The sequence below is a fragment of the Myotis nattereri genome, assembly GCF_964212035.1.
Source record: "Myotis nattereri genome assembly, chromosome: 2".
Classification (NCBI taxonomy): domain Eukaryota; kingdom Metazoa; phylum Chordata; class Mammalia; order Chiroptera; family Vespertilionidae; genus Myotis; species Myotis nattereri.
In genome coordinates this window covers 40,885,764-40,910,601 of record NC_138076.1, presented here as the reverse complement: position 1 = coordinate 40,910,601, position 24,838 = coordinate 40,885,764, and the positions used below count along the sequence as shown (strand labels likewise).

Sequence of the window (24,838 nt, the reverse complement as noted above, 5' to 3'; positions counted from 1 at the left end):
ACCTGGCACCAAATGCATGTGGATTCAAATCCATCTCCACCTTTTACTCATTATTTCTCTAGGCCAGTGGGTCTCAACCTTGGCTGCACATTAGACTCACCTGGGAATCTTTTTAAAATCCTGATTTCTGGGCCTCATCCTCCGGAAATTCTGTTTCTTTGTGACTAATGTTGTGGCCTCACCCCATAACAAAAAAACAATTTCAGAGGATGAGGCCCAGAAATCAGGATTTTAAAAAGATTCCCAGGTGATTCTAATGTGCAGCCAAGGTTGAGACCCACTGGCCTAGGCCTTCGTTTACTCATCTATAACAGATGAGTGAAAATGCATACTCTAATTTTCCTGTGAATAAAACAGGAAAACTAACTTAAAAAAAAAAAACAAAAAAAAAACCACAAACTAGTACACAACTAATGTTCCCATGTTCCCATTATAGTTGCACCTTAGTTGCATTTTCCTTGAGTCAGAACTGTCAGAATTACAAGCATTATTAGTTGAAACACAGATGAATATCACACAGTACATTTCAACTGATGGCTGGATATGGGAAGATAAATCATGCCTGACACATCTCAAGAGTTTATCCTCAAATTATACACCTGACCACATACTATGTCACTATTCTCCCTCATGCTACATCTTTTCTATGAAAAATGAATAAACTAATCTACTGTATGACATTCACTGTGCATCTGGATCTCTCAGGTGAGCTCTAAATAATAATAGATAGAGAAGACGCCAATTATTGTTCGTGCTAGGACCACAATGGTCGTGATTCAGGGGCCACTACAGTTGGGCTATTGCTAATACAACTCCAGCAGCAGCTCCATCCTGAGACCACATAGGTAACAGAAATGCTATGAAACACAATGGTTTCAGTTAAGGGAATTTTTTGCTCCAACCATTTGAAAAATAAGCTCATCAACTGAGTTATCAACTTCCTCCATTAGCCTAATGCCACCCACCTCTCCTCTGCCCTGCCAGCCTATGCTTGGTGTAACCTGACAGAGTAGGAAGTCACATCCTACAACTGCTCCACTTAATGACCCTGCCTGTTCTACAGGACCCTCACTTACTCATTTAGCATATTAACACCTTTGTTTACAGCAGCTAGAATTGTAGTGCTGTAGGTTTCCCCTGGACAACCAAGTTATCATCCTAATTCCCAAAACATCACTAACATTGTTAGTCACTGCCTAATGAGGTAATTTTACAGAAAAGCCAAGTTTGTTTCTTAAAAAACGTGTGTGTGTGTGTGTGTGTGTGTGTGTGTGTGTGTATGCAGCCTCCTTCCTACAGTTCTGTCGTTTTCTCAGAAGACAAACCACCAGTAACCATGACTGAAGTCCAACTGTGCTTCCTAATACACTGGCCTCCCATGAAAGCTCACTGGCAGGGCCATTCTTTCCTCAGATGAGAGAAACCCCAAAGCTCCTGGCTCAAAGGTAAAAAATGCCCGTTTGCATGTTATTTTTTGTATAAATTTTACTGTTTAGTTCTGAAGTATGAAAATAAAATGAAACCATTTATACAGCAAACTGTGCTCCAAGTGTATTCGACTACTCTTCTCACCTGGCCAGTGTGGCTCAGTGGCTGAGTGTCAGCCTATGAACCAGGAGCTCACAGTTCAATTCCCCGTCAAGGCACATGCCCGGGTTACAGGCTCTCCCCCCATTAGGGGGGGCATGCAGGAGGCAGCTGATCAATGATTCTCTCTTCATTGATGTTTCTCTCTCTTCCTCTCCCTTCCTCTCTGAAATATATATATATACTAGAGGCCTGGTGCACAAAATTCGTGCACTGCCCCCCCACCCCCACCCCCACCCCCGTGCCTGTGCCCTCTTGCAATCCGTAATCCCTCGCTCCTTACCACCAGCCTGCTTGCTCACCACTCGGTTCGCTGCTCCTTAGTGCTGCCAGGGAGGTGGGGAAAGGCTTCCATCACCACCACTGCGCTCGGCAGCCGTGAGCCTGGCTTCTGGCTGAGCAGCACTTCCCGTGGGAGCACACTGATCACCAGGTGGCAGCTCCTGCATTGAGCGTCTTTCCCCTGTTGGTCAGTGCGCATCATAGCAACCAGTCATTCTGGTCGTTCCACCATAACAGTCACTTAGGCTTTTATTATATAGACTAGAGGCCCGGTGCACAAAAATTTGTGCACTGGGGGAGGGGGGGTCCCCCTCAGCCTGGCCTGTGCCCTCTCACAGTCTGGGACCCTTTGGGAGATGTCCACCTGCTGGCTTAGGCTTGCTCCCCGGGGGGGGTTGGGGGGGGCGGGAATTGGGCCTAAGCTGGCAGTCAGCCATCCCTCTGGCAGCCTGGGAGCCATCAGGGGATGTCCACTTGTCAGCGGAGAGCAGGCTTAAGCTGCAATCGGACATCCTTAGCACTGCTGAGGAGGCAGGAGAGGCTCCCGCCACCACAGCTGTGCTGGCAGCCGTCAGCCTGGTGGTCAGTGTGTGTCATAGTGACCAGTCATTCCCGGTCGTTCTGATGTTGGGGTCAATTTGCATATTACCCTTTTATTATATAGGATAGAGGCCTGGTGCACGGGTGGGGGCCGGCTGGTTTGCCCTGAAGCGTGTCCCAGGTCAGGGTGGGGATCTGCTGGAGTGCCTGGCCAGCCTGGGTGAGGGGCTGAGGGCCGTTTTCAGGCTGGCCACAGCTCCTTCAGGGTGCCTCGCCAGCCTGGGTGAGGGGCTGATGGCCCCCTAGTAACCCAGCTCCCAGCCCCTCTTTGAGTGGAGGCCACTGCCGGCTGGAAGCAGATATCTGGGATTTATTTATCTTCTATAATTGAAACTTTGTAGCCTTGAGTGGAGCCCAGGTCCAGCCAGGGCAGGTGGGAAGCTTGGCTTCCTCCATCGCCGGGGGCAATCCAAGCCTCCTGCTCGCTCCAGCTCCATGGCCATCGCCATCTTTTGCAACGGAGTGATGGTTAATTTACATATTGCTTTTATTAGATAGGATAGATGGCACTCTTCTGTATCAGGAATGAAGATTAAGCTCAACTTTTAAAAAATATACAGACATATGTGACCAGCCTATAAAAATCAAGACCCACCTAGGTTTCCAATCTCTCCTTGTGATCTGAACCTGAAGCAAATCAGAAATATACTAAGAAGCCACCAAGGCCACCTTAAGATTGATCCAGATTACCCAATCCATTAAGGAGAAACCCCCACCATATTTCCTTTGTTTTTTAGCACTTTTATCCCACTCCAAACTAAAATCTTTCTAATACCTTTTCTTTCCCATCATCTCAGGTAGGAGGAGGGGGAAAAGAAACCTGACTGAGTCTTACTCCTCTCCACCAGTCACCCTAAACTACAGGAAATTCTATGAACAGACCCTATCTGCCCAGAATGCCTTTTACCCAGTAGCTCCTTAAGGAGTTGCTTAATACAGATGTAGATACAGATATAAACACAGAATTACAAAATTCTTTGCTCGGAAAATAGTGAAGACAATATCCTCCAGCATTGCTATTTCTGGGGTAAAGGCTGGTCTGGTGGAGCAGGTACTTGATGTTCTTTGTAGCCTGTTTGTCATGCTCTCTCAGATACCATCTTCTCACAGATGCTCTTTCTTCTCACCTAGGCCTCAGCTCAGAAATTACATGCCCAGGGAGGCCCTCTCCCTGCACCCATCACCAGGAGTCGCTGGTTCCCTGTATGCTCTTTGGTATTATTTGATCACAATTTCTTTCTGATAGTATCTTGTCTATTGGTCAATTATTTATTTTGACTGGTCCCAACTACAGTGGGTCCTTGACTTACGAGTGTCCCGACTAACGAGTTTTTTGAGATACGAGCCGTCTCTCTGCCAATTTTTTGCTTTGAGTTGCGAGCTAAAATTCGGGTTATGAGCCAGCTTCAGATACCCCACCGCTAGTTGGTGCAGCAAACGTCACAGTAACACCACAACATCGGCCCGGCATCGCATGTCTCACTCGTTCACTTCTTGATTTGACATACGAGTAATTTGAGTTATGAGCTCCGTCACGGAACGAATTAAACTCGTAAGTCAAGGCCCCACTGTACAATGTTAATTTCATTTAGTTATCTGTTTTGCCCCTGCTATGTCCTCAGTGCCTAATATGGTGCCTGGCACTAAAGAGGTTCTCAATAAAGAAATACATTAAATTTTTTAAAAGAATTGCTTAAATCCACTTGAATGCCACCTCCTCCAGCAAGACTTCCTTTCTTTTACCCATTTTGGTTAATATCACTCACCTTGTACTCCCATCACTAGCTTGCTGAAATGTCTGCCCAACAAAGCTGTGCTGAGTGTGCATTAAGAACAGCCTCTAGCACGGTGCTTTAAACCTAGCAGCCATCCAATAAATCTCTGCTGGGTGAGGAATGAGTACCATGTCTCATCAGGACTACGAAAGCACTAAGTGCTGGTAGAAATTAGATTGCTTAAGGCAGTGGTTCTCAACCTGTGGGTCGCGACCCCTTTGGTGGTCGAACAACCCTTTCACAGGGGTCGCCTAAGACCATCCTGCATATCAGATATTTACATTACGATTCATAACAGTAGCAACATTACAGTTATGAAGTAGCAACGAAAATAATTTTATGGTTGGGTCACAACATGAGGAACTGTATTTAAAAGGGCCAGAAGGTTGGGAACCACTGGCTTAAGGGGTCTTGGTTAAAAGTTAGTGACATTTCTGATGGAATTGCTACGATAGGGAAGAAAAGAAAACATCAAATGGAATTCCCAACCTTCCCTTCAGTTCTCAATGGAGGATAGTAACAATTCTTTGCAATTACGGTAACCACAGAACATATACTCTCAACATTAGTTAGCCCTGGGGAATAAAATCATAAAATTCTGTAGAGTTCGATTTTTTACAATAAGTTATGTATTATTTCTATAATACTGTAAGTGAATTAGTATTTGTAAAGGCTCAAATTAAAAAGAAAAAAACGCATTAGTTGGGGGGGAGGGGAGAAGCACCATGTGGCATTTTTCCCTCCTTACAATCCCTAACAACCTTCCACAAGAACTGGAGTTAAGGAGGTGATTTAGACCATAAGTACCAAACCAAGGTCAGAAGCGTGAGAGACACGGGGCCAGGTCCACAGGGTGAGGGCAGCAGTTTCACAGGGCCTCAGAGGCTGCAAGAGCAGGGAGGCGGGAGAAGCGGGGGAGGGGGGAGGCAGAAGAGGCTCAGAGGCAAACCACTTGCAAAGGCTAAGGGAGTGCCTGCCTTTCCATCCCTGGGGTGAGATCTCCTTCCACTTGACCCAGCTGGTAAAGGGCAAGATAAGGGAAATTTTAGGGAGTCAAAATTTAAAAATAAAGGGGGGGATCTATGTAGAGAAAAGGGGACCTCCATTTTCAGAGTGGACACTTAATTTTTTGACTTAAGAGTCTCAAAATAATTGGAGGGAAACAGGACCAAAAGGACTGTCCTATTAGTATAGCATCTTCCCTTGTGGGGTTCCTGGGTGGTTGCTGTAAGCCACTAACTTCTCAGGATTTAATTTCAGACACTCTCACCTTGAGAACCCCATGTGGATGCAGCTTTCATGATGATAGAGACCAAGGGTGATCCAAGTACCACCACACCAAGAGAAATTACTTTTGCTTGAATCAGAAACTGAAGAAGCCAATAAGGAAAAAATTATATATACAGAAAAATAATTCAGTAGAATTCAAAATAACATGATGTTGAGGGAGGTGAAACTATTTTGTATAATACTACAAAGGGTGGTACATGTCATTATATACTTGTTAAAACCCATAGAATATACAACTCCAGGACTGCACCCAAATGTAAACCATGGACTTTGGGTGATGATAATGTGTCAATGTAGGTTCATCAATTATAACAAATATAATCTGTTGCAGGTATTGATGGGGGCAGAGGGAGATATATGGGACATCTCTGTATCTTCCACTGAATTTTGTTGTTAACCTAAAACTGCTCTAAGACATGAAGTCTATTAAAAAATATATACCCCATTATTCTAGTTAATCCCAGAGAGCCCACACTTTGCAGACATTTAATGCCCACTGCCAGAACAGAGCTTTAAAATGGGCCATTTCACTCTAATTACTAAGATTTCCTCTGGCTAAGAAGTCATAAAACCGGAATTCTGATTCAACCTGCCAAGTTTAATAAACTGTCATTTCCAGACCCCCAAGTTGTCTAAAACATCACGCCTCTAAACCAACTAGACGAAATGCCAACATCCCTTTCTCATATAAAAGTAGCATTTTGTAATGCTTAAACTGTACAAACAGTAAACTTTTAATAACATGATCACTTAAAACATCCTACCCCTATCAGTGTTTCAATATTTTTTATTACTCTCCAGTTGTGCCAGGTGGGGTAAGAGGCACCACAGGAAGCCCAATATCATCCGTCTGGGTTAAGATGAAAGTTTCCTTGGTTTAGTTAACCAAAGAGGCTTCTACACCAATTTTTGCAGGTGTAACCAATATGCCCGAACAACATCCTTGTTAAATTTTGCTATACAAATTATTTGAAGTTACGGTGTAATCTATTTCAGGAGTCACATCCATGAAAGTACACATTAATGAGTTTTAGGGTAAAAATTAAAATACTGGGTACTCGGAGGTCTGACAGATGATTTATCTAGTAAAACATTTAAAAAGTAAGTCCTGTCACTTAAGAAACTACATACAAGCTGCTTTTGACTTATGAACAATCAACTCATGATCTGCTCCCACTGAAGACAGATTAGCCAACCACACTGCCCCTCTCTCCCCCTCCCCCCACCCGGGGCCCTTGTGGAGATCCCCAGTAGGAAAGCCCTGACACTGACAGCAGTGCGGGCTCTGTGAAGGCAGGTAAAGACAGGGGGAGCGCCTGGGAGAGCTGAAACACGGGCTCCTCCCTTCCAAGCACCGTCTTCAGTGCTCACACCTGTTCTACTGCTCTCCACCACGGGTGACCCAGTTAATAAACCACCAGCCTCAGGCTTCAGCCAGACTCTTCCCCCACGTTCCAGACCCACATATGTAACCACCTCCTCATCCCCTCCACCTCCATTCCAGTTATCTGAAATAGAATTCCTTTATCTTCTATACCAATTGGTAACCAACATACCCAAGCCAGAGCCCTAGAGGCCATCCTAGGACTCCTCCCTCCATTGCCATCATCACCAAACACATCCCAATCTACCCACAGCTCCCTCTTGAATTCCTCCCCCTCCTCCTCACCCAGCTACTGGTGACTCAATCCAATCCTGGTAAGCTCTCCCCTAGGCCACAGGAATGGTCTCCAGGCTGAGAGACCAGCCTCTGCCCTCTACAGTCCAACCACCAAACTCTTAAAGCCCCACATTGGTCTCATTCTGCCACTTCAAACTTCCGTGAGAACTTCACATCACCTAATAGGCTAAAGCCCAAACCACTCAGCCTGGTCCTTTCTTTATGACCTGGTTCCCGACCACCTTCTTTAACCTCATGTCTCTTGTTTTTTATTTCCCTTTGAAGTCCAGCAAAACTAAATTCTTACACTTTTCCAAACACTGTTCTTTAAAAAAAAAAAAAATCTGTCATTTTTTTGCCTTGAACAGAAATTCTTCTAGAACAGAACTCAGGCATCATCTCCTTACTAATCTTCAAGTTGCCACCTCAATAGTTAATTGCTCCCTCCTCTGTGCTACTTCTGTGCTTTATGCTGCCTTCTACAACTCCGTTTATCCAACTGAAATATATGCTTACATACATGCCTCTGCTAATAGACTGTAAGCTCCTTGAAGACAGGGTTTATCATTTATCTACCTAATCTCAATGCCAGCAGTGTCTGACACTTGGCAGATTTCTTCAACCCTAAACATCATCTATAATAATAAAAGCATGATATGCTAATTAGACCAGAAGTCCTTCCAGACATCCTTCCAGATGAAGCCAGGGCTGCAAGGGAAGCCCAGGTCCCGGGTGCCAGAGGGAAGCTGGTGCCGGCAGCCGGGGAAAGGAAGGCCTACTCTTGAATGAATTTCATGCATCAGGCCTCTAGTTCTTATATAATGTCATCAAATTTTCACTGCCTGATATTCCACCTATTAGATATCTATTTACATCAGGGTGGAGAACGTCTGGCCCACAGGCTGTAACAGGCCTGTGAAATCATTTGGCCTGGCCCTGCCAAGGCAACTGCAGGCGGGACTTGAAATTCAATAAGTCTAGGAGCTTTTTTCATAGCAACATAAATTTATATTAAGTGAATTATATAAGTGAATTATGTTATAAATATCCAAATGGCCCTTGGCACAAAGAGGCCCCCCACCCCTGATTTAGATTAACACACATTCTTCCTATATTTAAAAAGGACTACTCCTGCCCGGCCAGCATGGTTCAGTGGCTAAGTGTCCATCTATGAACCAGGTAGTGGTTTGATTCCAGTCAGGGTACATGTCTGCGGTTGCAGGCTCAATCCACAGTGCGAGGCGTGCAGTAGCCAACCAATTCATGATTCTTTCTCATCATTGATGTTTCTATCTCTCTATCCCTCTCCCTTCCTCTCTGAAAACAATAAACACACATATATATAAGGGAGGAGCCCATGTTTCAGCTCTCCCAGGCACGGAGGTGCTCCACCTGGCTTTACCTGCCTTCACATACTCATATATGTGTATGTGTGTGTGTGTGTGTGTGTGTATTTAAAGGACTATACTACCTCATATTAACTGTACAAGTGCTTTTCCAACATCTAACTAAAATCAATTTTAAAACAAGGACTAGGAAATTTAAGTGAGAACTTTTGAAACCTACTAAAGGGATGTAGGAAAGAGGGCATCACACTGGAGACATGGTATCAAGAAGGCATCGAAGGATGGGGGAGAAGGGGACTGGAAGTAACAGTGAGGACCAGCACAGCACAGCAGACCAGTCTGAACTCGGATATACTGCACGGGACCAGCCCTGCACCAAGAGTAAAGAAAATTCTTCTTTCTCTTCCAACACGCTTCCTGCCTTCAGAACCAGGAACTTAACTCTTAGCATTATAGTTCCGTTAAGCTTTTCAAGCCTGGCCTCTCAACTTAACCACCATTTATAAACTAATTTCTACAAGAAAACACACTGGATTTCTAACCAACAAACTCAAAAATGAAGTCTGAAACACAGGAACTACCCATAGTTTAAATGTTATTTCTGACACACACAAAAATTTGCTTTTTTTGCATCAAATTATAACAATGGTGATCAAGTGAGTAAATTACAATCAAAATACTGATGTGTCCCTTGTTAATTTTTCAGCTTTATAAAATACTATAAGGTAAATGGTCAAATTCTTCAGTTAGAGTTTCTCAGCTTAAAATAGCAACAATATTTATGACACAGTCTGACAACACTTCCTGTTTTTCTTTAATTGTACTTCTATCCAACAAGTTTTCATTTCCGTGTTACTCTCATAAGAGTTAAACAAGTACCTAAAAAAAATCTTTCATTTGAATATAGAAAAAAAGCAAATGTGGTCTAGCAAAATTCAGAAATGCTAAATTCTCGTGTTATTACCTTATATTTCTCAAGTTTTTCTATTCATTTTATATATAAATGGTACAAGGGCACTAACAGGTCCATGCCCTTTACCCAAAATCCTAGAAATCAACTGTTTTTCATAACTCCTTAGAGGGAAGATCTAAGAGCCCATTTGGCAGGAACATCTGAGCGCCGTGGGACGGATGCCTTCTCAGTGCTCCAGCCACAGGCTGCTCCAGGCAACCCGGAGTCCAGTGTCCCGTCTTCAATGCTGGCGTTACTGCCAGCAGTCCCTCACTCGTGTATGCACCTTGAAACATGTATGCCCGGTACGTTATTATTTCAATGACTACGCCCCTCAGTTAAAATGCATTCACTATGAAATTGTTAAAAAGCAGACTGGTCCCATTTGGGGGTAAATGTTCATTCAGCAGCAATTTTAAGTCACAATATTTGTGCCTCTCATAGTCCTGCAAATTTCCATATCTTCTACACTTTTTCATCAAACAGAACGACTATAAAGAAACAGAAAAGAAATAAAAGCTATTCCAGAACTGGAATATTCATCACATATACAGTGTATTCATCTGAAGGACAATTAAGAAGAACATAATTCAGGCAGGCGGAATTTCCTATTCATCTTCCTCAGGCCCCTTAATTAACAGCCCAGAGGTGGCCCAGGAAGGAGAGTGGTCACACACACACACACACACACACACACACACACACAGTCTTTGTGGACCCCAGTCCACATACAGTGTCCTCTGGGCAAGGAGCAAGGAGCACAAGGTGTATTTGTAATACCACTGGGCTAGCTTATCAATGTAAGCAAAGCAATTAACTACAAAAACCTCACTAAATAACAGTAACAGTGTTTTCCAATAATAATGTTAAGGGAGGGGGGAGGGGGGGTAGAGGGTACACATATGTAATATCTTAATCAATAAAAAATATTAAAAAATAATAATAATAATGTTAAGGGAGAGAAAGAATAATTTTTTTCTTTACCTAAAGGCAAAAGAAAGCAGAGAAATTATTCTAACTAACACAGCCAAACAGGAATGTGTATCTGACTATAACTCTGTGTCCTAAAGATGAGACATGCCTTTCATTAAAGGAGGCCAAGGTAAGTCAGTTAAGACATTAAAACAACCATTAGGAGCCCTGACTGGTTTGGCTCAGTGGATAGAGCAATGGCCCATGGACTGAAAGGTCATGGGTTTGATTCCATTCAAGGACATGTACCTCAGTTGTAGGCTCGATCCCCAGGCCCAGTTGGGGGAGTGTGAGGAGGCAACCAATCGATGTGTCTTTCTCACATCGACGTCTCTCTTTCCTCCCTTCCACTCTCTCTAAGAATCAATGGAAAAATATCCTTGGGTGAGAATTAACAACAGCAGCAAAAGTAATAATAATAAATTAAAAGGCTTAAAATATTTTATCTGGATTAACTTTTCATTCCAATTATTTTTCAGGATGTTGACGATTTTGTTCCTTTTAGAAATAAAGAGGAAAAATGAATTCTGACCAGGAGCGATATGGCATGAGTTTCTTTAAGGCTACTTACTCATAAAGTCAGATTACAATACAAAAAACCCCAAAATAAGACTTTTATATGAACACACATGTGTACATAAGCATGTATGTGCATACATATTTGGGAGGGGGTGGCTGAGAAAGCCTACCCTAAAGAAGCCATTTGCGCCACAGAAACAATGATTCATCTGAGGAGTCAGGTAGAGCTCTGGGGAAACGGCTTTTCAACTCAAAACTGTTTTAAATTGTGTGATCACTTGAAAATATGACTCTACTTCATGCCTATGGGGAGAACTTTCATCCCCCAATAGCTGGGGTCATGCCTTCAGGCTACTGGCACTAATGACCCAGACCCCTCTGGGAGTGCTGAGACCACCCCTATCACTAGGTGAGCACCCTTCAATCACATCCTAACCTGCTTCACAAACAGCCTGACGAAGGCCAGGAAATGAAGCAGTTTCACTTTTAAGTGCCTCGTTTTTCTTGAAGAAGACAATATGGAGGAAACCATTCTGAATGACATAAGCTGGGTTTTTAAAAAGACTTCAGATTCTTCACTGACAAAGGAAAGGAGTCCAAACCTCACAACTTCCTTCCCTGTCACAGTCCATCCCCTAAGTCTACTTAATATGCCATTTACAAACCACAAAAAATTACAATGACTTTTTTTAAAAAAAGTACCAACCTCTCCCCCCCCCCCCCCCAATAAATAAAAAAGAAAAGAAAACCCTCAAATAAGCAAGTCTGGTAAGATCAAAGTCTAGCCAATTGCAGTGCACTCTAATAAAAGACTGCTAATAAAGACTTTTTAAAATTAAAAATCAAATCAGACATCCCAAACATTAAAAGGTCTACTGATCCAGAATATTTTTCCCAGTTCAGATACACACACACACACACACACACACACACACACACACACACGTGTGTAAAATCTTCAATTAAGGGTTAACAGGACAATTTCAAGAAAAGAAAGTCAAGGCTGCCCAAAGAGAGTCCATTCATTTCCTAACTGGACCCTCAACCCCAGCAGGTGCTCATCCAGGGGCCTGTGTCCTAACAATGAGGGGGGAGCTGGCTGGTTGGTTGGTACAGGCCTTCTCTGAAGCTCCTTCCTTAAAATGCAATTAGGAAAAAGAGGCAACATGATATGAATAACTAACAGCTCCCCAGGGGTTACCAGGCAAAGGAATCTGGGGGTATCCTGCAGGGGTGAGCAGGTTCTCAGAGGCAGGAGGAGCACAGGGAGATGAGGTGAGCTGACAGGAGAGGTGGTTGGAAAGCTGCCCGAAAGGAAGCTGGGTATTATTAACACAGACCCTTAATTTTAAGCTCGAGTTTATATTTGGTCAGAAAACAACAGGAAGCCACCAAATGTTCTTAAGCAGGGAGTGACATGACAAAAACTAGTTAGTGTGGAAGCTTATCAGGTTCAGGGCTTTTGTTCTGGCTCAGGATTTTCCTATGAAAGCACAGAATGCTAGTCCTAAGAGATGCATTTCTTAAAAAATAAGGTCCCAAGATCATAAAGACAACAGCCCCACATAGCTTATAACACATGCTGAAATAGTAAAGGCTCTAGCAATTCCTACATCAAAGCTCATTCAACTCCCAACGTTAGACCAGGGACTCCAGGTCGGTCTTCTGAAATACAAGCCACGGCCCCAAGCATGGCTTCCACTGAGCTGTTTCTCAAAGGGCATCGCAGTAGTGTGCTCCGCAGCAGGGAGCAGTAGGGATTTAGGAGTTTTAATGTCCAATGCAGTAGTTCTCAAAGTGTGGCCCCTGAGGCAGCCACACATTAGAAAAACTTGTTAGAAACAAAAACCCCATCCCAGACCTATGATGAGGATAAACACTAAAATGTGAAAACCAGCCCTGACTGGTTTGGCTCAGTGGATAGAGCGTTGGCCTGTGGACTGAAGGGTCCCAGGTTCGATTCCAGTCACAGGCACCAAAAAATAAAAATAAAAATGTGAAAACCATTGTGCTAGATTTACAGGGGATTTTTTCAGTTAATATTGCTTCCCACTTCAAAACAATATGGGAATACCTGAAAGGCAATAAACAGAAGCCAAAGGCTCCATGCCACTGTACAAGAGGGCCTGAGGGCTTTATCTCTAGACAGAATAGAGATAAAGGAAGAACACGGAAAACATCTTAAAGTCTAAGTCACTTTCCCCCACACCCACAATACCAACTTCCAAGATGCCAATTAAAAATAATACTGGAACATGAACAAAATCTTCTTTAAAAATAAAAAAATAAAACAAATAGTGGAGCCCAGCCAGTGTGCTTAGTGGTTGAGCATCTATCTATGATCCAGGAGGTCACAGTTCAATTCCTGGTCAAGGCACATGCCCTGGCTGTGGGCGCAATCCCCAGTGGGGGGGGCGTGCAGGAGGCAGCCGATCAATGATTCTCTCTCATCATTAATGTTTCTATCACTCTCCCTCTCCCTTCCTCTCTGAAATCAATAAAAATATATATTTTTTAAACAGTGGAAATAAAAGTGCCTACCAATGCCACCAGTGACTAACCCTGAACTAGGACGGTTTCACGGAAGCTGTATGCACAATGAAACAGGAGCCCATGGGGTGGAGGGTCAGGATCTGAAATGCTTGGTAGGAGGCATTCTGGTGTAGAGAAGCAAAAACCACAAACGCTTGCACCAAAAGTTAGAGCTCTGATACCAACTGGGGGCTGTTTTCTAGCTGAGGGCCCCTCCCTCCCCCACCCGCACTCCCACCCCCACCATTAAGCCTTGTCATCTGTGAAACTAGTGTAAAGCCCAGCCCCATAAGGAGGCTCTAGGACAATCCAAGGGCATAAGCAGCCTGCCACAGGGCCTGGCCCTCAGGAGGAATGCAATAAGATGCAATTCCCTTCCTAGAAGGCTTCTACTCTTCAGGTAACAGAGTGAACAGAAGGAAAAACAAATCCCCCCTACCAGTTGGAACTCCTGTGGAAGTAATTCTTTGTTCTTTTTTTTTTTTAAATTACCTCTCGTGAATGTTTGGTACAATGAAAGTTCATGAACACACTAAAGGAACGTTCAAACAATACCTTCTTCAGCAGGTTCTCAGTTCATCAGGAGTTCAGGTAGCAATTTAACAACTTTGAATTAACCACTCTGAAAATGACTGTAAAGTTCTATAAAACTGTGTCTACAATAGCTGCTGCCTAGCACCTAATCCCCAAGTTCTTTCATTTTCACTCAGCGGTTTATCACTGTAAATTTCTACCCAATAAAAGTGCTTTGTTCTTATGTAGGAAACCATTTTAAGGCAGTATCCCAAAAAGCAGCTTTTCCTGCTTCTATCTGCACCCTTGAGTCATTCATCCATCCTGTCAAGTGTGTAAGGCACAGTGCTGGGGCACTGAGCATAGAGACGCCCCTCTCCATTCCTGAGTCTGCAATCCTTTGACCAGCAGCAAACTGGACTGCCACACGGGCTCCTGAACCCACCCTGGCAAGCTATTCAACATCCGCTGTGCACCTGTGCTCAAGTCCTGTGCTGACAGCCACAAAACATACAGCCATGGCTAACTCGGCCCCCGCCACCCTCGCAAGAAGCAGACATCAATTCTGGACTATTGGCTGAGCCCCCAAAACATCAATCAACTTAAGCAAATGTTTCTCCAAAGAGGGCTCCTTGAAAAGGTCCTGTGCGCACCAGATCTTGGGACCAGTAAATGAGACCGAATGGAGAAAAGGGGGTTCTCGGTCCAAGTTAGGGGGGTAGAGGTCACTGACTGTTAAAGATGCGGAGAAACAGCACAGGTTTATACGGCTGCTTACTTACAGAGAGAAAACAAGGTGCAATCTCCAAGGATGGGAGAGAACAGTGTGGCTGAAGAGTCCTTCCCCACCCTCAGGCCCCAAGCAGTCCTGACCTAGGAATGCAAATTCTATTCATTGCAAAGAACTTGTATGCATAAATGCATAACCCATGAACACAGACAATAAGGTGGTGAGGGCCTGGGGTGGGCTAGCCGGATAGAAGGGGTCCATGGGAGAAAAGGGGGTCATATATAATACTTTCAACAATAGATTTTAAAAATAAAGGGGGGGGGGGTAGAACTTTCACTTTTAAAAAATTCTATTCATTCGTTCACTTATAAATTGAAGAACAGTGACTTCCAGATAGAGAGCATGCGCATCTCTCTTGGTTAATCCTAAAATCCCACTAAAGAGGGTTTTCTTAAAAGACTAACCCTCTGTGTACAAGAAGGGGAGAGAAGAGCAACAGCAATGAAATTCCAGAAGCTGCAAAGTGGGTAGTGGGGAAAAAAGATGGAGAGGAGAAAACCAATGCGCAAAGAGAAGTGGAGAAAGCAGAGCGTCAACTCCGTCCAGTGCCGAACCGAATCCCTAAAACTCAGGAACTGGCAGCACAGGTGCCTCTGGAAGGGAGCACCTACAATGAGGAGAAGTTAAAGAAGTGGTCAGATACTGGGCTGCCTTCCCCACTCCTCACACCAGGCAACTGATTCATGCCTCCCCTATCGAGGAAACCACTGAAAGCATATTCCCAGGAAAGGAAAGCTGAGGGTTTCTGGAACAGAATGAAGCCACATAAGACACTTGTGCTCACACTGTCCTTTCCCTCCATCCAGTGCTCAGGTGGGCATAAGGCCTCAGGCCAGAGAAGGGACCAGGCATCAGCTTGAGGGGTACATCAAGTGTGAGCAAGGCCCACCAGTCCAGGAGCAGGTCAGAAGGCTCCAGGGAAGGCTTTCAGAAGATGTGTATAAAAAGCTAAAAGAAACTGACATAAGCCATTCCTCAATTCTCCAGTCCAGTAGGAGCACCTGACATTGAGGAGACAGAGGGAAACTAGATAGGGACTGGGACCATTTGGGGCGGGAGGGGAGGGGATAGAACCGGAACCCAACTAGGCAGAGTTACTAAGGCACCCCAACTGGACTGGAAAGGAAGGGTGCCTGTGGGAGACATGAGCTTTAAAATGTATGAATGTTGCAAAGGCAGGCAGCTTGCAGATTACCCATCACAAAGCTGTTATAAACCTATCTCAAAGATGTTACTAAGGCAAAATTCTTTGAAAGGACTAATCAGCAACTAACAAGTATATACACAAAAAAGCCATGCACTTCCTGCTTCTCACCACCCCTGCCCCCCAGCTAGATTCTTGGGTTGATGCACTCCCCTGCGCCCACATGTTTATGGACATGTGGGCCTCCACACACAGATTAATACACGTTAACACCCGGCTGTAACATGGAAAGCAAGCTCAGAACACTGGCCTGCTCCTGGAACCCCAGCTGCACCTTTTCCAGGACTGGCCTCCTTCAATAAACTTTGGTTCCCTTTTGTGTATGGCTTCATTCTTCAATATCATACGACAACAAACTCAGATTCAAACAGCCCACACACTGGTTTCAACATCTCCATGCTTAAAAAAGCCTCATTCGAGGGCTGAGATTTCCAACCCACTCTGACATGAGTGGACATCTGAAGGCAGCCTCTATCACAAAAGGACAGACCAAAGCAGTCCAGAAGGTCCAACATCCAAATAATAGAGTTTAACACATTAAGGGCCCAGCCTGTTTTGTCTTCTGGACGGAAAGTACATATAGTGTCAGTCACCAGTGACTGACATGCGCTTAACGTGTTAAGAGAGAACCTGTGAGGACACAGCAATAAGACACTGTAAATGAACAAGGGTTCTCACCAGAAACTAAATCTGTCAGTACCTTGATCTCAGACTTCCCAGCCCCCGGAACTGTGAGAAAGAAATGCTGGCTAAGCCACCCAGTCTAAGCTATTTTGTTACAGCTACCAGAACTAAGTACATTACAAAAAACAACTTCCAAAAAAGATCTGAAAAGTAATCCTGGTTTACTAATGGCTGGGCTGTGAATACTGTTTACACAGTCACATTAATGTTCACACTGATCTAACCAAAGTTACAATGTAACTATATTGGGTAGAGGAAGGGGAGACAACAGGAGAGTGAAGGAGGCAAGAAGAGAACTAAATACTCATCTTCAGAAGGGATGTCTGAAACAAGAAAAAAAGTAACAGCAATCTTTATTATTCTTTATAAACAAAGGAGTAACAACAATCAGCTAAGAGAGATCAAAGGGGCTGCCTCTGGGGAGGAGAAAATGGAGGCAAGGGGAGTAACTGCTATCTTTCCAAGCAAACCTTATGAAGCCATCTGACTCTGTAAGACATATGTATAATTTCTTTAATAAAATACAAATTAAAATTCTAAATTTTTAAAATTTTATCAAAGGATTTGGGTCTACATGGTCTGCCGGGGTCCAGCCCCAGGGGGTCCAGGGGTCCCCAAAGGTGTGGACAGAGTCGGCGAAGAAGGAATGACACGGAGGCAGCATTCAGTTGATCAGCAGCCTAGCCAGGATCTCTAGCCAAGTTCTGGTCAGGATCTCCAGCGAAGTTCTGGTTAGGATCTCTAGCCAGGTTCTGTGTCCATGTTCTCTTGTTAGGTTCTCCAGCCAAGTTCTCCAGGTTCTCCAGCCAGGTTCTGTAGCCATGTTCCCTCGCTAGGTTCTCCAGCCAGGTTCTGTCCAGGTTCTCCAGCCAGGTTCAGTCACCAGGTTCTAGTCAGGTTCTCTTGCCAATTTCTGTAGTCAGGTTCAGTCCAGGATCTTTTGCCATGTTCTCTCGCTAGGTTCTGTCTCTAGGTTCTGAGGCCAGTTTCTGTCCAGGATCTTTTGCCATGTTCTCTCCAGCGAAGTTCTTCTGTCTCTAGAGAACGTTCTGTGTAGGTTCTGTGCCAATTTCTGTCTCTCTCTCCGTCTCTTGCTGTCTTGTTACATCTGTATTTATACCAGTTGATTCAATCCTATCAATCTCTATTACAAAGGTTAGGGCGTTTCTTATCTCCATTCCAGGGAGTAAAGATTATGTAGCTTAAGCATGATTGTTCATAGTTAAAGTGATTAATTACCCGCTTGGCACTTAGTTAAGAGGTTTTATTCCCTCCCTAACTTCAGGGGAAAATACCTGCCTGGGGAAACAACCTTTCTCAGAGACCTTAGTTAAAACACATAGTGCCAAGAAGGTGAGAAAACATATTAAGAACAGTATGCCATATATGCCAGGTCCTTTGAAACAGCAAGCATGGACCGGCTCCCGGCAATGGTCCTTTCAAATCTTAAGGCCTAAATGTCTTTTTAAAAGTAGAAAGAGACTTAAAATAATAGGAAGATAAACAGCTACATATTTGGTAAGCATTAACATAAAACCTGAAATGTTCCCACAATTTATTCTGATACCAGGAGGATGCTGACCAGGTAAGATTTCTTTTGCTGACAAAGAACCTTCCTGAGAACATAATGAAAGGTCCCTAAAGTCAACAAGGGGCTGTGCAGTTGTGCAGTTTAGGGGTGTGTACATAGACTACTTTGTAATCCACAATTTGGGATGTTTTATACTTTGTAGCAAACAAAGGTACAACTTGTTTTATTTTCTCTAATCTCAACCCTGGAAACCAGGGAGCCAAGTTTTAGATTAGGAAACTCATGTTTACCCCCAGGAGCCAGGTGTTGCAATAGCTATGTTTTTCTTTTTCTTTTCCCAAGAAAGAGTTTTAGATACACTGCAATGCAAAAACATGAATTATGGGAAATGACTGGTCCAATGACAGCAGTTGACTCTAAGCAGCAAGAGAGGGATATCACAGGGCAACTTCTATTTTCTGCACTCCTGCCAGATTCCATTCATGATAACAATGTTCAGCTAAAGCAGAAAAAAAGCCACAGAAGGCCTGGTTGGGTGTGGTCCGTTTCCTGCAGGTAGGAGTTTCCAAGCAGGCAACTCTGAATCACGGGGAGAAATCACCCAAGTAGAGAGTACAGTGAGTACAGCGGTATGTTTCTCAAGAGATCAAAGGACTCCTGACTCTGGCTCTAGGACTGAAAAAATACATACACTAGAAAGCAGCAGCAACTACCGATAGCCCCGTTTCTTCAGCAACTACTCACACTACATCTAGAACCAAGGTCCTAGAAACACACAGTTCAACTGAAAAGCAAATCAACCTGCATCAAAGGAAATAAGCTCAGCTCCACTCCAGCAATAAGAGAATAAATAAATGAAGGACTATAAATAAATGAAAGACTATAAAATGTTCATTGAGAGGTCAGATGACCAAGGCTTGGTCAGCCTTGTGAAAAGGTCCACATGGGCTAATCTGCTGGCACGGGGACCTCCAACCACTCAGTCTTCTCCGCTCCTTCTCTCACTACCCTGAGGTTCCTTTGAGCTAAAGTACTACTGCTGCCTTCCAAACTGGCACGCGGCACTCGCCAGAATCCAACTCCTTCCACCATTTCCTACCACAAAGGCCCTCTTCCCTGGGCCTGAGATGCCCCTCCTCTCCCAGCCCTGAGAACCAGCTTCCCAACCACAGCTAGCACCTCAGTTATTCATTTGAATCGGCCCTCACTAGGCTGCTGAGGTCCTGAGGACAGGCCCAGAGGGGTTTCTCACCTGTACCTGCCACGGCTGCTGACAGCACACTCCTCAGACAAATGTGCGGCATGAACTCAGGCTCCCCACCTAGCTCAACGCTTTCCGACACTAGGCCCAATTCCTCCAGTTCAACATTTCCCTCCAAGTGCCTTCAGAACCTACATCACAAATACCCTCCTGTCCACACTGGAACATGCCAACCTTTCCCCACGGTGCCAATGGTAACAGGCTGAACATGGGGAGGCCTCTTCCATGGAAACAGGGAAAAAAACTACGGAAATGTGACACTAAGAGGGAAAAATAGGACAAGAGCACTTAAGCCACAATTAAATGCAGCTGTCCTTCTGTTTGCCTTCATTTCCCAGATTTTGCAGAGCACACAGGTTTCCCCAGGGTAAGCAAGAGCACTTGAGAAAAGCTCCCAATGCATCCAAACTGGCCATTAAATGTCTTTCTCGCTCTCCCCGCACAAAGGGGCGTTCTCAGGCAAAGGTTCCCCCAAGCAGCGAGAGAAATGGAAGGATGATGCTGACCAGGAGGAACTTTCCGTTTTCTAGCTATGTCTACACTTTGAAATGTGAGACTATCCTCTACTTATGACATCCTTAAAACATGCTAATTGAACTTAGGTCAAACTTAGGTCAAAACCACTCAGCTGTGAAATCAATTGAGTGTTGCAACCAGTTGTTTTTGTATGTGTTTTTTTAAAATAAAATACATCACACAACTACTTCACAAGTAGGAAGGATTAGGACTGTCTCCTAAAGCTTTTGTTTCAGGTGTTGATGTAAAATATATTTCTTACGGGGGTCATGGACCAGAAAAGTTTAAAAGAGACTGATAAAATTCTGTAATAGAAATTTATAGACCAAATCTAATTCTTTTTTAAATTACAATTTATGCAAACTATAAGCTGTTCAGTGCACTTGCCTGGAACTGATGCTTGATTTTCTTTTAATCTTAATTAAATTGAATGAAACGCCACACGTTCAATGAAGGACAGGGTGTAGTGAAATCCACAAATCAACCTATTTCTTCATGTCTCCTTGTGGTTACTACATTCAGTTCATGATTTCTACACCCTTCTTCCCCCCACCCCTCATGTTAATATGAAACTGAGGTGTGGGAGGTAAAAAGGAAAGGCCCCTGGCAACCTCCATTAAACATTTATTTATAATGATAAGTCATTCAGATTTACAGCCATCAATCACCTAGGCCCTGGCACAAGACTGTTCAATAACAACTGATTGAATAAATAAAATATCGGTCTTAACTTCTAATTTCTTCAGCAAACCCAAGTTGGAATGAAATAAATGTTAATTTCTGCAAAAGTAATGATAAAGCAATAATACATCATGGTAGGGAGTATGGCCTTAAAAGTAGAAAATAACCTGGTTTCAAGTCACAAATTTGCCACACAACACTATCTCACCTTCATCAGTTCAATGAGGCTCTGCTGGTTTCCACACCTAGATAATGGCATAGATGATACCTACGCTTCAAGTGTACCAGTAAGAATCAAGAGGCATAAAAATGATTTGCAAAACAGTGAAAAATTATGTTTCTACTAAAATGTCCTTTCATTCAGGTTAATTTTTTAAGCATCTTTGCCTAAGCTGCCAATGCACGCTGATGCCTTTCTGAAATTTTTAAGTGAGCTTCTTATGAGCCCTGGTCAGGAGACGAGATAGGAAAAAAAAGGGACATGAGATGTATCAGGACAGGGCACAGGAGGGTTAGTAGTTCTGTTTTATCCTAGAGAACAGTCAACGCCAGGCATGCCTGTAACGTAATCCTCAACAACTCTGAGGAAAGCCTCCCTGGGCAGCTGCTAATGTAAAGAAAATAAATGTGCTTGTTTTGGGGGGGGGGGAGGGAGAATGTTCTTCCCCAAATGGCACACTAAAAACAACTGTACAGTTTGTAGACGTACAATACAAATATAGTATCAAACAGTTTGTGGCTGTAAATGCTGGGATGACTGTCAGAAGTCACCTTTGCACTTCTGACACTGTAACAGCTGCAAATTCGGTTGTTTTAACCAAATAAAAACTCATCAGCTTTTATCCTGAAAAAGGAAAATAAAAACCGCTCCCTTGTAACATTATGTAGGAAATACACTATATTTATTTGAGAGGCAAAATTGTTAAAGGAAATTCACCTTCTTTGCCCATGATTTAAAAATGTTGGTCCACACCCTTGAAGAAAAAAATTTAGGACAAAAAAATTCTAAGACCTGGTACCACCTGGTAACCATCCGATACTGACTTCAGGGCACCAGCCAGTGGGGCTTTAAGCACCTTTTCAAACTGACTCTCTTTCCACAAAGGCTGAATACCTCGTGGTAAACACGAAGGGAGGCATTTGTGCTAGATTGCAACCTGATTAACAGCGTAAGTCAGTCTAACAGGAAGCATTTTTTTATCATTACAAGAGGGCCTTCTTGCTCTGCTGGTCAGAAATAATTTTTCACCCAGTTCACCCTGCCTTCCCATTCAAACCAAACCAAAGCAGGAACTTTAGGAAATACCAAGAAGCCACATCTGATTTTCACCTAGCAGTCAGGGGAAGCTGAGTTCTTAAATGCCTGTTGAGTTTTAAAACTCTTTAGATGAGATTCAAGGGCAGTTTTCTTGAAGCACACTCTTCAGATACTAACTTTAACTGCTGCTCCTTTAAAAAAAAAATACAAAACAAACAAAAAGAAAACCTTGGACTACAATTCTGGCAACATGTTACCATTTTTCTATTTCAAACCTGAACGGTAAAGTCCAGGTTTCTTTTTATGCTTTAAAAGAGAGAGAAAATGATCTGCTGGGCAGAGAACAGATTCCCGACTTCCAGGAGGTCGGGTCCCAGCCCTCAGGAGCGCAGGAAGGGCGCCTGGGCCGGCAGATGCCTCTAAGAGAAATAATCCGCTGGGGTACTGCGGTGGCTTCCTTGGGCTCACTCGCTAAACTAAACTGGGAGAACAGAACTTGAAGGACATGCCCTAACTACACGGAGATGTCAGTCCCCATCCCTTGGCCACCACTTACACACGCTGACCAACGTGACACATCAGCCGAGGATGGTGATTGTGTTTTTTCAAAAAGGCCAAAAACAGCCCCCGAAGGAGGAAAGCTTGGGTGCATCCGTGTACATTAGGAACTCAACTCCTCCCCCCAAAAAAAGTCACCGGCAGGCCAAGAGGCCACCCAGGACCAGCGGAGAGGTGTCCCGGGGAGGAACCCGTCTGGATCCCATCCAGCCTCGACGTCCACCAGCCCAGCGCCCCGGGCTCGGCGGGTCAGCCCCGGCTCGGGGCCCACGGGTTCCTGCTCCCGGTTTCCATGCTCGCACTTTCCCGGCCGTCGGCACCGGAGGAAACGCGCGGCACAAGCGCACTGCGAGCGGGGCCGGGAGCTGCACCTTCCTGCACCCCACCCTCCGCCGCCGCCCGGCCCGGACTGGTCGCCGCGCGCCCCGGGCTCCCCTCCCGCCGCAACTCACTGCCGGCTCCTCGGGAGGGGAGGGGAGGGGAGGGGAGGGGAGGGGGCCTCCGCCGCCCGCCGACCCCCGCCCCCCGCCGCGCGCAGGGCCCGGGGACAGCGCCGGGGCCTCCAAGGGCACTTCCCCCCGCTCTCCCTCCTCCCCAGGGACTGGGGCCGCGCCGGGCCTGCGCTCGGAGACGCGGGGGCAGAGGGGAGCGCGGAGGGCGAGGCGGCCCGCACCCCACCGGCGCCCCGCGTCCCCCCCACCACCACCACCGCCACTCGGAGCCGGCGAGGGCCGCCTCCAGGCCGCAGCCCCAGGCCCGAGTGCGCGGCGCCGCGCAGGGGCGCCCGGGGGGCCGGCGCGACCCCGGAAGGGGCGGCGTGGGGGGCCGTGCGGACACCGCCAAGTTCCCGGCTTCCGCCCCGGCCCGCGCATCCCTCCCGCCTCCTCCCTCGGCGCCGGCCCCTGCCTACCTGCATGCCGGGCAGGCCCGACTGCACCGGAGAGTGCGCCATGGCGCTCGGGACGGCCGCTTCCTGGGACGGGGCGGCCGGGCCGCGGCGATTCGCGCGGGCGACCAGGCCCGCGGGCCACGCGCAGCCCTCGGGCGGCGGGGGCGGCCGGCCAAGCGCGAGTGCGGCTTCGGCGGGGCCGGCGGGAGCCCGAGGCCACCGCAGCCCCCGCGGGTCCCGGCCGGACGGTGGCTCAGCGGCGGGGTCCGGCGGCGGGCGGCGTCTCCATGCACGGCGCCCGGGGCGGCTGCGAGGGGCGCGGGGCCTCGGCGCGAGCTGCTCGGCGGGAGCCCGGCGGCCTGGAGCCGGAGTGGGCGCGCACAGACGGCCGAGCCCGCGAGCGCCGCGCCCCGCCCCGCCGGCCCCCGCGCCCGCCTCCGCGGCCCGGCCGGGGACCCCGCCCCGCGCTTCCGGGAGGGGGAGGAGGCTCCGGCCCCGGCGCCCTAGGCCCTCCGCCTGCGCCGCCGCCTGCCGGCCTGGCAGGGACCCGAGCGTCGCTGCGAGCGGCTCCCGCCCCCGGGGGTGGACCGGGAGGAGGGCGCTGGGTGCGGGGAGGGGACCTCAGCCGGTCCGCCCGGCGCGGGGAGGGGGCCTGGGCTGGGCCTGGTAGGAGCTTAGGAAGTCTGGCCGGGCAGGCGCAGGTTCCTACCAACTCTTACTCTGCCATCTTCCTCCAGCTCTCCAAGCTAGCCCCCTGCACCGCAGTCCCCCTGTCCGCCTGCCCCCCAGCCCCGCCTGCCCGGGGCATGGGCTGGGGCGACCTCCCCTCCCCAGCGCAGACTGTGGGCCTGGAGACCTCGAGGAAGAGTGCCTGGCCGCCGGGCGGGCGGTGCAGAACTACCGGGGCAGAGCTGCTTGGGTGTCTCCGTGAAGTTTGCAACCGACCCCAGGAGGAAACGGAGAGGGAGAGTCGGGGAGCGGTGGGTTCCCAGCGCTTTAGCCACTTGAAAGCAGCCCCGCTAGGAATGCGGAGCGGTGAGGGTGCTGAACCCCACCGTGGCCGGGTCGCTGGGCTCCTGTCGGTCCGAGGCCCAGGCGTCCACCACGAGAAGGAAAAAACGGAGGGAGGGGCGGGGAGGAAGGGAGGACAATCGAAGGAAACGTGTCTAGACTTTCCCCAGCCCTCTCCCTCTTTCCGCTGCCTGCAAGCTCTGCCTCCACCTTTTAATCCCCTGTTCTCCAACTGGAGGAAAGAAATAAAGGAGTCCGTGCCGCCTCTGGGAAGTATCTATATATTTAAAAGCCAAGCGACCTGAGTGACTGGTCACTATGACATGCACTGTGGCCGGCTAGCAGGCCGGATGGGGGTGGCTACCCTCCCGCGTTTCCTCCCTTCAAGCACCACCACCACCACCACCACCACCACCACCACCACCGC

General features: G+C 46.5%; 1 protein-coding gene across 1 annotated transcript in view; it reads right to left on the bottom strand.

The window, feature by feature from the left end:
* Positions 1-23,463, bottom strand: part of STK24 (serine/threonine kinase 24) — a gene marked incomplete at its 5' end in the record, with an annotated part of 102,041 nt that extends 78,578 nt beyond the window's left edge. The window contains one exon of the mRNA XM_081082503.1: positions 23,422-23,463. Within this exon, the coding sequence (XP_080938629.1) occupies positions 23,422-23,463 (42 nt within the window). The remainder of the gene's footprint in view (positions 1-23,421) is intronic.
* Positions 23,464-24,838: the final 1,375 nt, after the last annotated feature.